This window comes from Ostrinia furnacalis, unplaced genomic scaffold, assembly GCF_004193835.3.
Source record: "Ostrinia furnacalis isolate ACB-3 unplaced genomic scaffold, ASM419383v2 OfSCF3049, whole genome shotgun sequence".
NCBI lineage: Eukaryota > Metazoa > Arthropoda > Insecta > Lepidoptera > Crambidae > Ostrinia > Ostrinia furnacalis.
The window spans coordinates 114,580-131,858 of NW_021133288.1; the positions used below are offsets into that span (position 1 = coordinate 114,580).

At 37.5% G+C, this 17,279-nt stretch overlaps 1 protein-coding gene across 6 annotated transcripts in view; it reads left to right on the forward strand.

Moving 5' to 3' along the window:
• Positions 1–3,639, forward strand: part of Klp10A (kinesin-like protein 10A) — a 67,218-nt gene extending 63,579 nt beyond the window's left edge. For all 6 annotated transcript variants that reach the window (XM_028310606.1, XM_028310604.1, XM_028310609.1 and 3 more), the window contains one exon: positions 595–3,639. In XM_028310606.1, coding sequence (XP_028166407.1) covers positions 595–883 — 289 coding nt within the window. In that variant the 3' untranslated portion in view covers positions 884–3,639. The remainder of the gene's footprint in view (positions 1–594) is intronic.
• The last annotated feature ends 13,640 nt before the right edge of the window (positions 3,640–17,279 follow it).

Consider the following 17,279-nt stretch of genomic DNA (forward strand, 5'->3'; position numbering starts at 1 on the left):
AACGCTGCCGCTCGCGCGCCTGGTATTATTGGTCTAATTATTCCAAATTTAACAACCAACCGAACATTATTAACTAGATGGGGATTCGAGCTATAAAAAACTAAAAACTTTTAAAAAATCATGACGGGATAAGAAGTGGAAGTATTCTACGCAAACGAACGTTCTCAGTGCATTGAATCGAATGTGCATTGCGGAGTGTTTTATCACGAGCAACTTAACATCATGTATCATCTCAAATTGGGTTTTTCCAAATTATTGACATTCAATATAAAAAATGCTTATTTTGTTTTATGGTAACAATCCCTAAGGCCCAGAACAGACGGTGAAACGCAACTGCAACGAAACTGCAACTGCTAGTTACTTTTGAGTACGCGACTAGTTTGAAACTTTCAAACTGGTCGCGTCATGTGTGGTCTCTCAACGGACGCTATGGCAGAAACTTAGATGCAACTCAAAAGTAACTAGCATTGCAGTTTCGTTTCACCGTCTGTTCTGGGGCTAAGTCGATTGTTTTCTATCTTAAATGCCAATAATTTGGGAACACCAACACAACCACCAATATCGACGGCATTTTAATAAATTGCCCTTTTTCAGCGTACGCGACGCAATGGGAGGAGCTTCTAAACGAGCAGTTAGCCGTACTGGCGCAGTCTCGCGACCTGGTGGCCGAGTTCCGCGCCAAGATGCAGCAGGAGGAGCACATCTCACGTCGCATCCAACCGCGTCACCACTAGCGCCGACTACCAGGCAGCGAGAGATTTGTAAGCGGAAGGTGAACTGTGTATTCAAAGCTGGCAACACCAGCGGACTTAACGCCATTATGTTTTTTGTTCAACAAGCCGTGATGACAATCCTAACGTTCCTAGTTTCCGGTGAAAATTAGTAACCCGCTAAAAGTGAATTAAACAAGGCTGTTTCGAGTTAGTCGACCTGATGACAGTTGAATTCGATGTGAGTAGTTTTTTTTTGTTTGATGTTTCGCGTTATCGTTTACAAATCTCACTCTCAACCGTGATGGACTGTCGAACCGTCTGCGTTTCGGTGCCGCGTACTCGTTTGATGTATCGGGAGATAGATAGGAGACGCGTTTGTGATGTTTCGAGAATAGAATCTCTACGGAATCGTTTGTATCGCTGATCTCTGTGTACATGACGGTAGATGTGTTGTGACGTCACTGCGCCCGTTCGCAGTGACCCGGAATTTTAACGAGATCAAATCACCAGAAGTATTCAATCGAAACCGAAGAATATTCCGTAGCTGGCCTACTATTGTTTCGCTTTTTTTCTCGTAAAAATTTTCCGTACGCATGTTTTGTTTTTCATCTTTCATTTCTCTTCGTGAAACTTAATTACAATGACGTCATCGACGCAATTAGTGCCGTCGTGTTAAGGAAACGATAGACTGTTTATTGTAGGGAGTGTTAAAAGCACAAACGCGCTGATTGTGTTTATTTTGCCTGGAACGGTAGCGTCGAGCGTCCACTCGACGTCATCGGTCGTTTCGAAATCGATTCGTGTGTAAGTCAACGCTATTTGGTGCGATTATTGTTTAATTTATATAGAAACGTTATTACGTTGATTCCTTAGCCCCTAACATAAGTGACCTATTAATTTCTGAATGCATTTAACTCCGCTAAGGCCTACTTCTAAAATTGTAGATATTTGTATGGATTGGAAGTACAAAGTGGCGTCGCGAGAGCCAGTGATGTGTGTTGCATGACAGTAGTGCGTCTAGTTCGGTGCGTCAGAGTATTACATGTAATGTTGTGAAACAAATTGTTTGTCGGTTACATTTGAAATTTAGCTTGCTCCGTTTTGCGCGAATTTGGTATTCACTAAATATTCTTTTTCTGAATCGAACGTTAACATTGTATAGGATTTTTCTTAGTTATATGTGGCTCATATTCTAATGATTTTGACAATTTGTATATGTCCTCAATCCTCAGTCAATACCAGCCTCGCGCAAGCAACTTGAGCATTTATACATAAGAGTTTAAGGTTTGTTGTAATTCGGTAACATATCTTTTGCCTTACAAAGTCGCTTGTTATTACTATCGTTATACGACTCGATGTGAGATATGTAAACTCGTCCTTATTTCTATGGAGATAGGTTTGTTTTACAGCGACAACGAAATGATATCTGCCAGTGTTGAAGTTTAAAAAATTGTAATTGGAATGTTGACTGTTCAGCAAAATACAAAAAAGGTAAAATGGTATTGCAGACATCCTAGCAGATATGTAATTTTGTTGTTGGCTGTATTTTGAAAGAATATATAAATTTTTCGCACCTGGAAATGGATGGGACTGTGAGATTAAAATCGATTCCTTCCAGTATCGAGATTATGCTTGGACTCAGCTCAAAAGGATCCGAGTCTCAACTGATTTTCTCGCGCTGTGCAAGCGGGAGGTGCATCTTAGCTCGTTATCGATATTTCAGTTTGAGTGCGGCGGCCATATTTTATTTACATAGTGATTTCGGACATTGGCGTACTCTGATAATGGCACTCAAACGACCATCGACGTAGACACGGTTGTATTATAATTTTATTGTTAGTCTAACACCCTGTTAATGTAACATGTAATGTAACAAATAAATAATGCTTAGGCTTACCAGGACATCGTCAACTTTGTGTTTTGATTGTACCCCGGGCTCGAGCGAGCCGATGAGGTGTTGTGTATAGTAGCCTCTTTCCAGCGATGAACTAAATAAGACATTAAGAACATCGACGCCGCGAGCGTGCCCCGTGGCCGCGCAGGCGTCTCGGTGTAACGTAGATCAAGATTTATTTACTAGAGTAATTAATGAACATGACTGACATGAGCCGGTGAGATAAATTTCTATACACAGATTTTACTCTTACCTTTGTACTGTAATTATAATTTATTTTTACTATTATCGTCTAATAAAAAATACATTCATCTCATAAAAATCGCAAAACGTGTAACGTGTTTGTTTAATTATAAAAAACGTAAAACTACTGAAAAGACTCGTGTAACTGTAAGTTTTTTTTCAAGTCAGTACATTTAATATTTTTTCATTTATTTATTATGTTGTGATAAATCATTATATTGGAGTGTTCCGTGACGGGCGTTCGCGCTTTCTTGTTTTTCGGAGTCGTGCTAAATTTGTAATTGATTGTAATTCATTTTGTCAAGCAATAAGCGTTGTGAAAGTTGTTTTGTGGTCGACCGGTGCTAGGCGGAGGCCGTCGCTTCGAGTTGAGGGTTCGGAGCCGTCGAGAGGCGACGTTGGGCCACTCAACATACAAACCCGTTGATGCAATCGACTCGTGGCTTTCGTAAATTCCTAAGCTGTCCTGTACTCTGCCGGGGAAGCCATCTCCGGCCGGTTCTACGTATACTGTAGCTTACAAAAGAAGTTATTAGATAGTGCTTTATTAATAAATGAATAAAGAAATCGGCGCTCTGTATCAGAGTCGCTGCTTACGCCGATGTTTGATTGTACTGAACGAAATCTCTCTTTACTATATTTTTTTAATTGTATTATTGAGATGTGTCGTTTGCCGCGAGGTCGTAGGGAGCGCGGGCGAGCGAGCCCGCGCGTTACGTCTAGTTGAAATGCTTTATTATAATAAACATATTTTAACATCGCACATTATAATAAATTAATCGAAATTGATTCCTTTGTTTTATTTCACTAACATTCTCTATAAAGAGTTAGAGGGAAATTTAATAAAAAACGTGTATACAAGGATGGTAAATAAATGTATTATATACAAAGTTTGTACATTGGTACCTTGGAGGAGCTTATAGGCAAAAATAAAATAGGACAACAAAAATGGAAGACAAGACTACAATACAAACATATGATCGACAAGGTGGGCTTTTGAATCACAAACATACCACCATAACGAAGACTACAACATTGTGCATTTTTATTTGTGCCAATCGTCTAAAAGTAGGCGAATGTTTGTCGACTTTGAACGAAAATAAAAATGATAGCATAATATATTTATCGGCTGTTATCAATATGCGACTTATTTCACAAGTGAATGATATTACGTCATTTACATAGAATCATATGACCGAGAATAAGTACTAAAAATAATTTCAATATCACAGTAAACTTCTCATGACGTCACAAAATAAATAAAGTTAGGTAGGTACTCAATAACTTTACAAATCAATTAACTAACTAACATATTAATGAAACGCAGTGTCTTTGGTACTTAATTTAAAAGGACACATTGAATGAAAATACCAAGTTCGTATGATACAAAATTTTGCGGTAAATGCATCTAAATTATTACATAGTTAATACCTTAGTAGGGCAAGCAAATTTTATATAAAAATACACTTTTTGAATAAATTAATTTGATTTGTTAATAAATTATCCCATGTAGGAATTAAATAACTTATAGCCCATATAATAAAACAATTATTTAGTTAGCTAACAAACGAATAGTGTCATATTGTGATGATTTTTATGAATTTATGATACACCAAATACAAGCTAAGTTCTTTCAATAATTTATAAGTACACACATAACATAGGCCTGCCTGCAAACCTATTGTATAATTTAAACCACTGGAAGTATTTACAAATACATCTAAGAGAGCCCAATGAAATCGCACGACAATGTGACATTAAAACATAACTTCAACATAAATTAGGCAAGGAACATGCTTCGCGTCCCAACGCAATGTCTTTACTTTCAACTGCTTTTGAGGGTATGTTACTCCTCACTAAGCAGCATCATCATGAGGTGAGATAGAGAACAGTTAAAATGTGGATGAAAGTGTAAAATGTTACAGTTCTCATGTAAAGGCAGTAGTTTTTTAAAGTTTGTATGGATGAAGAGTAACTTCAAAGACAGTTTAAAATGAGGTGTCTCTTTTTAATCTAGGAAAAGTAATTGACGTTTCATTGTTGGAATGATTTTTGTAAAATCCAATAGTCGTTTTTGTTTAAAAAAGATGTAATAAAGGACGGTGGTATTTATCTACGGAGTAATACTACAATGTCATAATTATTATTACTCTAGAAGTAATCTCAAAAGCAGAGTTCGGTATTTTGTTTTCATTTAATTAGGAAAGTCTAAGCCCGTATTCACAAACGTAGCTTGCTTAAGTGAAGCAGCAAATCTAAATCAAACGCACAGCGTTTAATTGAACTCTGTGATTGGTTCGTGTGTCACCCTGTGCCACGCGCACTGTGAGACCTCATAGCAATGTTTGTGAATACGGGTGTTATTGTTTTTGACTACCTAAAATTAATGAATAGGTAAATAATAATTAATGAACCGAGCTCTTTACACTCAAGTAAACATTAAAAAGCAACCATAGGAAGTTCAATATAATACTAAAACCTCACTACTGAAAAGTGAGCGTTGCTTAAACCTTTAAACTAGGAACTCAGTCAGCTGGTCATAGTACGTCCTCTTCGAAGTCGTCTCCAGTGAGGATGTGAGGCTCCCCAATGGCTGGCACCATGTGAGAGAACTCGCTCGTTGCCCACAGGTATAGGTTCAGAGTGCGCTCTGTACATTGAGCTATGAACCTGGAAAGAATAAACCAAGGTTACGTTTAGACTAAAGCCCGGTCCGTGAGCGCGTAGAATTTTGTCCAATGACCCCTAGCTACCCATCCTTATCGCTCGCGCGTAATTATATTGCTGTCGCGACTGTGCAACGGGCGCCCGCAGTGAGTGTGCGAGCGCGACAGCAACATAATTACGCGCGAGCGATAAGGATGGGTAGCTTGGGGTCATTGGACAAAATTCTACGTGCTCACGGACCAGACTATAGCAGTAAAACTTGTAGAAACTAATGTAAATAGCTCTGGAAAGCCAACTTCTGGAAGATTTACGTAATGGTGACAGCTGGCGGAAGTCAACTTTTGCAAGTTTTATTGCTAGTTACCTAATTCAGTTGGATGTTTTCTCCATAGTATGTGTATTCACAACGACATAATTTTTGTATGTATTTACCAAGTAATAAATAAATATTGCAAAGTGCAAATAGTCGGCATAAGTAAATGAAAGCATATTTCTTGACTTTATGTATCTGCATATCAAATCAAAATCAATTTGCAATTGCAATTAGTCTTAGCAGCACATGGAAGCCAACAATATTATTTTTTCTTATCATGACGGACGATAGATAAGGTTAATATCAGAGTAAATACAAATGAGTAGGTCATCTTCATAGAAACGCACCGAGCGCGGTTTGTGTGTGTGAGCGCGCCAATACGTATGCGGCGCGCTCACATACAAACCGCGCTCGGTTACGATGGTAAGTGATGATCACACCTGATGAGGTGAGATACAGGCGAAGAGCTTCCTCGTTGTGGATAAAACAATGACATGTCCTTTTTATTCAAATAAGTTGGTAGAGTGCAGCGTCGGACTGGCCATACAGTCGGGGTGGCATTTGCCAGCCGGGCCCCAGCCTGTGCGGGCCCCCCACGGGCCTGGGTTGCGGGGCATGCGGCAACCGTTGCCCGCGTGCATGTCTCGGAAACTATGCGTCGTACAAAAAAATTGTACAGTCATAATNAGTGGTGTAGTAGAAACTAATCGAGTATAGTTTGGATATGACTTTTTTTACTGAGCTCTTCCAAACTATACACGATCAGTACGCAAAATTCGTGTATAGTTTGGAGTCACAGATTTACAAACGGGCACTACAAAATATACACGAGCAGTTTCCTATGGGTGCGTTCTGGCCATGTATAGAACGGAAAGACGCTGCAGTCGCAGCTTGAAGCTGCCGACACTAACTGCTTCAAGCTGTCCGTGTATAGCAGGCCTTAGTCCAATAGTCCAATAGGAATATGCAAGGTTTTTTTATTTCTCACATTTCAGTAACCTTGGCATTATCAAATCAATCAGTGCTTTCCTTTAACAAAAATTTCAAAAAATACGTAAGATATAGACGTTAGAGATCTCATGACGTCATTGGTCATGTTAGAACGACACGCAGAGTCCCATACAAATTACTACGAGCGGGTGACATTTGACGTCACGCTCAGCTATTTCCATACAAAGTTTAAACACTTGTAACTTTTTTGTTTCCAGTCCGATTTCAATACTAGTTTTAGAAAAATTCTATGATTTAACTAGTGTTTATTTAGACATAATTTATTAACATTTAAAATCGATGCATATTCCCTATTGTGATAAAGACGTGTTGTGGACTTTTTGGCTACTTTGGGTGTCACGAACTTTTTGACGCTGACTGTACATACGAAAGCAAAACAAGGTACACACTGTGGCATCTTATGTAGTTAAAATAGGTACTATTTTGCAAAAAAAACATGTAAAGCCTGATAAGCATTTTTATTACTTACCTGTCCATTTATTAAACCTTTTTTGATGGATAAGACTACAAAGTATCAATTAATGAAGTACAACGACCTGTAAATATGACAAAAAGCTTTTGGTTGCCAATTTGTATCGGGAAGTTCAGTTTAAGATTAAGTATTGGTTCCATAATTATTATGGCTGGTGTTTAAGATCAAAATGAATTTTAAAAAGCTTTAATTTATTCATATTCATGTTTTTAGCAATCAATTACAACTCTTGTACTGTATAATGTTTCGTTCGTTTCAGTCAAATGATGTCCACTGCTGGAAGGCCTCCGGTCTCCCCCAAGGATTTACTATTAGTAGATAATATTATCAGAACGTGGAAACGTGGCCCCTCACTATAGGCCTTATACAGAAGCTCAAAGTTGCACAGCGTGTTATGAAGAGGGCTATGCTCGGTGTTTCTTTACGAGATCGAATCAGAAATGAGGAGATCCGTAAACGAACTAAAGTCGCTGACATAGCCCGACGGATCAGCAAGCTGAAGTGGCAGTGGGCAGGGCACATAGTACGCAGAACTGACGGCCGATGGGGCAGCAAGGTTCTGGAATGGAGGCCACGTACCGGAAAACGCAGCGTGGGACGTCCACCCACAAGGTGGACCGACGACCTGATAAAGGTAGCAGGAAGGCGCTGGATGCAGGCCGCTACCAACCGTGCGATGTGGAAGTCATTGGGGGAGGCCTATGTTCAGCAGTGGACGTCCTGTGGCTGAAATGATGATGATGATTATCAGATCGGGTTTCAGAGCTTTTTCGTTACTACACATATTGAAATAACTGTGGTCAATAAATAGTCAATTAATGGTACAAGTAGTGTCATAGGATCAATACACATTTGTTAGAGATTCGGGTATTGACAGTTCATAAGAATCCGAAAATTGTGACAACTGACCGGTGGTGTCATCTAAATAATCGTATCTTTTTTACTACCTATAGAATTTGTACCGTATCTTTTTAACCTGCTTACTTAATTTTTTCAAGACTTTCTTAACTTATAGTAAGTTGAGTACTGTATCATTATCAGAATTCATATTTTTCAGACTTCACTACTAATTTAAGTACAAACAATAGCAACAACATGTGTGCCAGTTACGAAACCCGAAGATTTCGCAACGATCCCTAAAAAAGCTCGAACAAACGTATGTGTTTTAATAATGCTGGCCAACAATAGAAGCATCTATCATACGTCTGCGTATCATAGGTATTGTAAGTACCAATCAGCGGTATAATGAATGAGTGATGCTTCATGCGAGAGGGAACAAGTAATGATATTCGTAGATTTGTTTTTATTTAGTCAAGAGTTGTTTTTTTTTATATGAGTCTTTCGTCAGCTGGAATCACTTTTAACTTAGTTCATTATCGACGGCAGACTCCACATGGGAAAGTACACACCCCGTAGGGGTATTTCAAAACTGAGATATTGAGATTTAAGACCTTGAAAATAATGTGGATTTAAAGCTTTTTAAGTCATGAATGCATAAGAAAATTATTAAAATCAAAATCAAAAATATTTTATTCAATTGAGACCACTGGTGGCACTTATCAATTTCATAGACATAATATTTGAAAAATAATTTTTTATCATCGTTGATCATTATTTTAGCCTAGGAACGTCCCCAGTGCTGGACAAAAGCCTCCCCAATAAAAATTTCGTTTTGAGTTTCGTTACATGCACCTACTTAAGATATTTTTCGTAAATGTTAATGACACGTAATTTAAAGTAAAGCACATTATAACAACTTCACGCAGTACATACTTATACATCAAAAACCAATTACCCCTTTATTTTTTGTCAAAACCACATGAGCTTATGGTCACAGCCGCATAGTTGGTAGCTTCATAAAATGATAATCATTTGTATCATCACGGAAGCGCAATATTGTATATCAGAGCCACAGTAAAAATATACTGAGTAGTATTATATTAAATAAACCTCTACCATATTTAAAGTTAATTATTTTTCAAATTTAAATATATAATTATTTACAAGTGCCTTCAGATCTAAAAAAACAGCAGGTCCTATGTGGCGTCTATTACCGTTTTTTTTACAGATACTTATAATTTTTTTTTAAATCTATGTAAGTATATTATTTTTCCTATAGTCCTTCAATTTGGCGAAATCTCATTAAATTTTGATTTGTGGCTCCTTCTTCTTCTTCCTCGGTCCCTCACTGATGACGATCGCGACCACAGATAGTGTTCCTCTACAGAAGTGGAAGAGAGCGTGGCTCCTTAAAATTGCAGAAATGTTTAAATGAATATTCGTTAAATTCATTTCCTTGGTAAAGACCTAATAGTTAATTACCTACCGTATTATTTTATTAACTATTCTGTATTATAACTATATAACTATTTGCTCATACGCATGATTAACTAATGGTTTATTTCGATCGTGACAAAGTAATGACCGCGCGCATCTTATAACCTTATAGTTGATTAAAATATCTTATAATTCAAGATCTATATTAAGATACGTTTTAATTGCTGTTTAATTATATTTGTTGATTCAAATCAATCATCTTGATTCGATATGCATTCCGTTTGACGGTAAATATACATGATAACGTCAATAAAGATGCTGATTGGAATCATCAATAAAATGCATTATCTTTTTATTGCTATGCATAAACCTAGTGGTTTACCTACAATAAAATTGAGTCTATAAAACAAGTATTGTTTACATTATACATAATTATATTATTTACATTATACATCATTATTATGCAGGTGATATAATAAAATATGGTAATAGGACAAAATCTGCAATCAAAAACTTTTGTTTCTAATTTCACCTTTAAAAAATTAAGAAGGCTTTCAGCATCAGCCTTTAGCTGAAATCATGAAAACTGATTAGCTAAACCTTTTCATGTCTCCCGTTAAGTTTTTTAAGCGATAACAGGTAAAATGCCTTTTCTATTCCAAAAAAAAAACAGTATCTTCCATGGTGTAGGTAAAATTTTATTCTTAAAAACCAATATTAAATTTTCACTTTGTTTACATTCCTTGGAGGTTGCAATCAACCCCTGAGGTTCAATATACACTTTTGTGTATAACTGGTAGTTATACAGTAAACATACATAAGGCTGCCTCTCTGTGGCATAAACCCGTCCCCAGACAAAAGGCGTCCGTACAAATTACATCTGATTGTAGAAGCGTCATCGACTCCACCAGGTCTGTACTGTTGTTATGAAGAAGACTGATGGTTGTAATCATTTAGATGATGTGGGTGATGGAAGGTAGCTAACTATTGTAAGAATCAATATACAGGATGTGTATGTGAGGTATATTTGGTGGCGAAGTGACGACATAAAGGTAGCAGGAAGGCGCTGGACGCAGGCCGCTACTAACCAGGCAACATGGAAAGCATTGGGGGAGATCTATGTTCAGCAGTGGACGTCTTATGACTGAGATGATGATGAAGATGTAGTGGTGCAATAAATAAATAGCGAAGGCTATAAAGCAAGGATGTAGAGCTCAAGAGCGACGAGAGAGATGATGTCTAATTTTAGGACAATATCCGTTTCCGTCTCCGTTTCAATGGATCCGCCAGACACCGTCGGGTTTTAGTGGGTAGGCCCTCATGGCGGGGAGAGTCCTGCATAACCCACTGACCGTCCCCATCGGCCAGTGGGTATGCGCTAAAGATTTTCCGACGCAAAAAAAAGGATATATTCGATTCCTGAAACGCTATATTACCTGTTTTATGAATGTTTTCTAAGACACTGATGTATAGAGCGTTGGTGGAAGCGTTTTCCGTCAATTCCATGCTTTGATATGATAAATGGATCATCGTTGAACTTTGAAACTTTGTAAACTTTTGAAAAAAAGGCTGCCTATAGTGACCTGAGTTTCTTGCGCTGCTTCTTCTCGGCACTGGCCCATTTATTGTCCCGATGCAGTGGTAGGGTTAAAGTAATACTAGGACGTGTAAAAGCGCTTCTTAAAAGCCTACTTGCAAAAAATAACGAGATTTTTTAACCAAAAAGTTTAGGTTTGTGCAGCCCCATTTTTTCTACGTTACCCAAACCGCCCGAGTCGAAATTAATTCAAACTTAACACCTAGTCACGACTCTGTAGCAACGTTAATCAACGAAAGTCATCAGCAAGTAATTCGCGTCCCATTTATTTCTCATTTACTACCCGCAGATTCTATCTCAGGCAACACCCGTAGTTATAAACGGAACTCTGATTTGGTGATGAGCTGCAACTTGACGCGAAAATAAAGTAAATTTTTTATTGAAATTACTTTGATTTGACACGAGTGAGATGACTGATGGGGCTCGAAGTCGAAAATGTATAATTTGTAAGACCAGACTTCTAACAAAAGGAGAGTCCCTACCTCAAAATCATGGTTAAACAAAGTCTCTTTTTACTATCATTCTAAGCTCTATCTACCTATCTGATCAAGTCTAAGGGCTCTTTCAAATTAGTTTTAATCGGTACATCAGCGTTTGCAGGATCGCACACGGAAAATTGTATAACTACTGCATTGCAATCAGTGTAAAGACTAGGTGCTAACAGATATGACAATTACAAAATGCTTTTTCTCCAATCGTGTGGGCAACATCAATGCCTAAAATAGTACGACACACTTAACGCGACGTTTATTAATGAGTTAAATAATGGACTCACGGCTTGACGTTTCGGCTGCGATGCTGCAGCCGTGGTCACAAGCAGACTGCTTCCGTGACCCGTGTCTTACTATTTTAGTTGAAATGGAACGCAAAAGTTTAAAATCTAACATCAATGTCTGTACTGTGTGTGACTAAATTGAGTCTGGTTTTGTAATATGGGTACGAGCTACTGAGATACTTCTGTCATCTCGTTAGACGGCTAATGTAGTGTTTCACAATCATAATAACATAGTGTAAGTGCAATATGAGAAAAATAATATTATTTGTATTAGACTAGCTTTCCGCCCGCGGCTTCGCCCGTGTGAAATTTTGTCTGTCACAAAAAACCTATCGCGCGCGTCCCTGTTTAAAAACCGGGATAAAAACTATCCTATGTCCTTTCCCGGGACCCAACCCAAACTATCTCTATGCTAAATTTCATCAAAATAGGTTCAGTGGTTTAGGCGTAAAAGCGAGACAGACAGACAGTTGCTTTCGCATTTATAATATTAAGTATAGAATAATCTCAATTACATATTTACTTAAATTGGAAATATTTTATAACAGTGAGAATAACGAGGAATACATGTTATAATGAGTAATTTGTATGTTTATTATCATCAATAGTGCACATTTATTTATGCAAGTAAACATTTTAATGTAGGTTCATACTTACACATAAATGTAACACGTGTAGAAGGAAGTATCTAGCAGAATTACAAAACCATAGAGCATTCTGTTTGATGATTAGAAAATATTCAATAATAGTTTTTCTAAAATTACGGAAAATTAGAAAATATAAGTAAAAGCGAAAACCCATTCACTGATTAATCAAGACAACCGGGATAACCAGGAAAGCATTGGGGGAGGCCTATGTTCAGCAGTGGACGTCCTATGACTGAGATGATGATGATGATTAATCAAGAAATCTCGAACACCTACAAACTTGAAATTTGGCTTTCCTTATAAGGTGTAGACATCCGCTAAAAACAGATTTTACGAGACCCACCCATAAAATAGAGGTTAGAACTACTATACACTAGTACTACACTAACTTAATTTCGAACTTCTCCTATGTTCTTCTGATTAATTTCGTTGCGGGTCCAATGATAGTTTAACTTTCTCCCGGGAAAAACTTGACCTTCACTGGTTGGGTTTTTATGGTGGTCAAGCTGTAGATCCTGGCTACACAGGAGTTGCATTGGTGGGAGCGAGAGGTGGGAATAGTCCCGTAGTACTACACTAATAATACCTTAAAACATCATGATGAAATTCAAGCTTTCAGATTCAGTCCACAAGTTCATAATCTACCCACTTAATCATTAAATAAATAGAGGTAGCGCATTTTCTTACATAACTTTTCAATTCCTATCATTGGAGGTCCGAAAATATTTCTCATACAATTTGATACCATAATGATCATCTATCATATCATCATATCATATCATATACAGGGTGTCCCGTAATGTAACGTCAAGCCGGAACTGGGTGTTGAGGCAAGTTGTGCTGGTTATCAGAAAAATATAAAAAAAAATCTATGTGNGCAGGAACATCACTATACATGGACTCCCAGCAATAAAGTACGGTAATGCCTCGTACAGATTTTATCCGCAAAAATTATGGAACTTGATAGGTTTTAGACCATGCCACGCACCAAAACGTCCGAAAGTTGTAATAGTATTATAGAATAAACGGTAAAAGACTTATTTATTTAATTTTTCAATGCTTAAGTGTCCATTAGAATGAAAGGGTGCTTAATGTATTAAAAAAAATAGAAAATAATTATGATGGGTTAATGTTTTTGGGCGGTTTTTAGGCGGTTTCTGACAATGTCCTTGGCATAATATATTACATAAATTACTGTAAAACAGATATGGGTCTCTATCATTGAGCCTACACATATGATGACTATATCATCTCTTCCAATATTACTAGTCAATGTGTCTAAACTTGGTAGAATATCACAGCTTCTTGCTTGCGGCTTGATTAAACTTGAAATTTTGTATAAGTCATTCCATTTTCCTTTTCGGGAATCGAGCAATTTTATAGCAAATCCGCGTAGATATTGGTCTCCAAAAATATGTATGCTTTTCTTGCATTGCAAAGTACTATTTTCTTTCACCAATACATCATCTTCACTGGCTGACGCTTCCTTGATAAGTTTTTCCGGTAATTCCAATTCCAATTCCTGATCTTTCCCGGCTTCTGAGGATTGAAGACTGGGAAGCAGGGCAGGTACCATTTCTTGTCATTGTCGCTATTGACGGGCGCGAGTTCTGCGTAACCTTTCTCCACCAGGGCCTCCATTTGCTCGATGACCTTGCCCTTGACCTCTGGGTCCTTTTCTATCTTCTTTTCGGTGGCTTCCAGCCTCCTGAGGGCGTAGTCTCCGTTCTCAGGCATCTTGATATCTTCGTTTTTCCATAATAATCCGGTTTGGAAGCGTCCGTCCATTAACCGTGTGGTTTTCTCTTTCAGTATTTTCAGTGCTCGGGCTTCGGGGTCGTTGAGAGGCAGCTTAGGGGCAATCGTCAAGGCCTCCAACGAGAAGAAGTGCTTGAGGTCCATGTTGAGGCGTTCCTCGCTCTCAATCTCTTGTGTAAAGTGCACTCTGTGCCCGACGGTGCGACTGCACGCGCCGTGCAGCACCCAGCCGAGCGGTGTAAGCGAAGCGATAGGTTGGTGTCGCTTACCGATTCTCTGCTCCTGTGCGACGAGCAGGTGCCAGTTGTCCTGGTCGATCAATATTTGCGGCCGCGCACTATGTAGCACTACACTTTCTTGTATATCACTTAGATGTTCACATCTCACTATGTCTTCGATTTTGACACTTTGTGGCGACAGCTTAATATTCTGGATGGTGCGCGCTCGTATGCGGTGCTGCTTGCCCTGCCCGGATCGGTTGAGTGTGATGTTGAGCCTCCGGGACGCGGAGGTATCCACCCGCGCACTCCCGATGGCCTCGATGTGTAGAGGCTCCCGCGGTCCGCGCAGGCCGGCTTGCTGCGCGAGATCTTCGTCAATAAGTGTCACCGTAGACCCGTCGTCGAGTAGTGCGTGCGTATCTATTCTCTTGCGCGGGCTACGTATCTGCACAGGCACTATTTTCAGGAAGGCTTGCGTGCCCTTCCCTGTCCACGTCGAACCTACCACTTCACTTTGCTCCTCACTCCTCTTGGAGTAGTGGAGCGTTCTATGATGCACATTTTCACACCCTTCTATGTTGCACTTGATCACTTTGCAGTTATGTCCACGCGCGCNATCTATATTTTTTTATTTCCATGCTGGTATTAATTATTAGTGATTTGGAATGCATTTTTTCTATAATATGAATATTACAAACATATTAAAACTTCTAATAGTTTAGAGCAAGTTTAATACTATACTTATAAAGGACTAAATGGAGCATAATGACAACAATTTTTCGTTCAAAAGGATTACGAAAAATTGTATATTATTTTTATTCCTCAAATCTACCAACTCACTAAATGGACGAGATCTGGCGTATCGACCCTACTTACCTCATCATTATTCCTAATTAATGTCATTGAAGTCAATAGACTATAAAAAATATCCGGAACTTAAAGTTGACCTAAAAGTTTATTATTAGATTTTTTACTTATATTCGGTTGTCAAACGAAATCTTAGTCTGTTATGAAAAAACATAAGTAGATAGGTAGTACCTACCTATTGACTAAACTTATCCTTCTACTTTCAACTTGCTATTTAAACGTTAATTTAGTTTTAAACTATTGAAAATAGTAACAAAAGTAATAATTAACGCTTAAATATATTAAAAAATATTTTCAGGGGTTGCAAAGTACAAAATATTTAAAGACGCTCGAAATCCTGACAATGTTATATTTTAACAACTGCTAAAACACATATTAAAATATGATTATACGAATGTAATAGCTGGATAACTCCAAATATCTAAACTCTTGACAGTGTGCATAACTAGACAACTGCACATATCATGGATGTGTTTAGTACTCAGAGGGGATCATAACTTGATAACTGTTTTTGTCAAATTAAAAACGAAAATCCATAAATGTGTAAGTCGAAATATTAACAAATACATGTTCTGACATACATTGATAAATCGAAATATAAATGTTTGTATGAATAATATTAATTGGATATATCGTTATGTCAAATATTTATTGCCTAAATTGGAGATATTTACTTGTGAACAAGAGCTGTACTTCAAGTATTTTTGGGTATTTCGAGTTGAGTTTTTTATATCAGAAGGGTATAAGGTAGAGGAAACGTTTAAGCTAATAAAAAAAAAAGTGCATGTCGAGATGTCAAGTTATTCCCGCGCGGTACGGATTTTTTCCTTTAATCTGACGTTTGGGCTAAGTTATATCATTTTACACCAAGTAATTAACCAAATTATTAATTGCGATTTTCAAATGTTTTTGATCTAAGTAACTTATAACATTTTACACATGTACAAAACTTTTGTGGTTAATGGTATAAGTCTAATTGAATCATTATACACAAAATAAATAATCTTTTGTCTTTTACTTTTTGTGCTATAAATTAAGTTACATTCTTTTTCACCAACCAACAATACACAGTTTTTTTTGTGTATATTAATATGAGTCATCTTATATTGTTAATCACAAATTCAATCTGAACAACTTCAATCGTGTAAAAAGTAGTAACACGAGTCATACCTCTTNATAAATAGATTGTGTAACACATTCTACACCTTCAGTGAGACGGAACTAATTATTAAGTATGATATAGATCTAGAGCCAGTCATCTGAAATGATCCTTTACTGTCGAGGGATTGAGACTTGAGACATGCCTTCGCGCTTTACTTTTTATACTAAGTATGTTAGGGCAGGTGCATACTGATACGGATGTCCGGTATAAAAATTTAGTGTTTCAAAATTTGAATAAGTTCACTGTCTATGGTTTTGTGGGATTACTAATGTTTGGCCAAAAAACGTTTCCCAAATTATCACATCGCAAACAACGTTTCGCAAATTTTCATTTGGCAAATTCTCATTTGGCAAAAAAACTTATTGCAAACTTTTAATTCGCAAATGTCGTTTTTGGCATATTATTGTTTAGCAAATTATTGTTTGGCAAAGTATGTTTTGCCAAATGTTTCATTTGGAAAAAATATTTCACGATAAACTATTTACAAAACAATTTGATTGGTGCATAGAATGGAATACAAATTAGCTTGTGGTTATTATTTTGTTTAGTGGGTAGTTAATATAATTTTTTTACTAAATAAATTTTCACATTTCATTTTTTTAATCGAAATTTCCAAATGATTCATTAACAATAAAGATGATTCTGGCGCTCGGCGGCCGCTG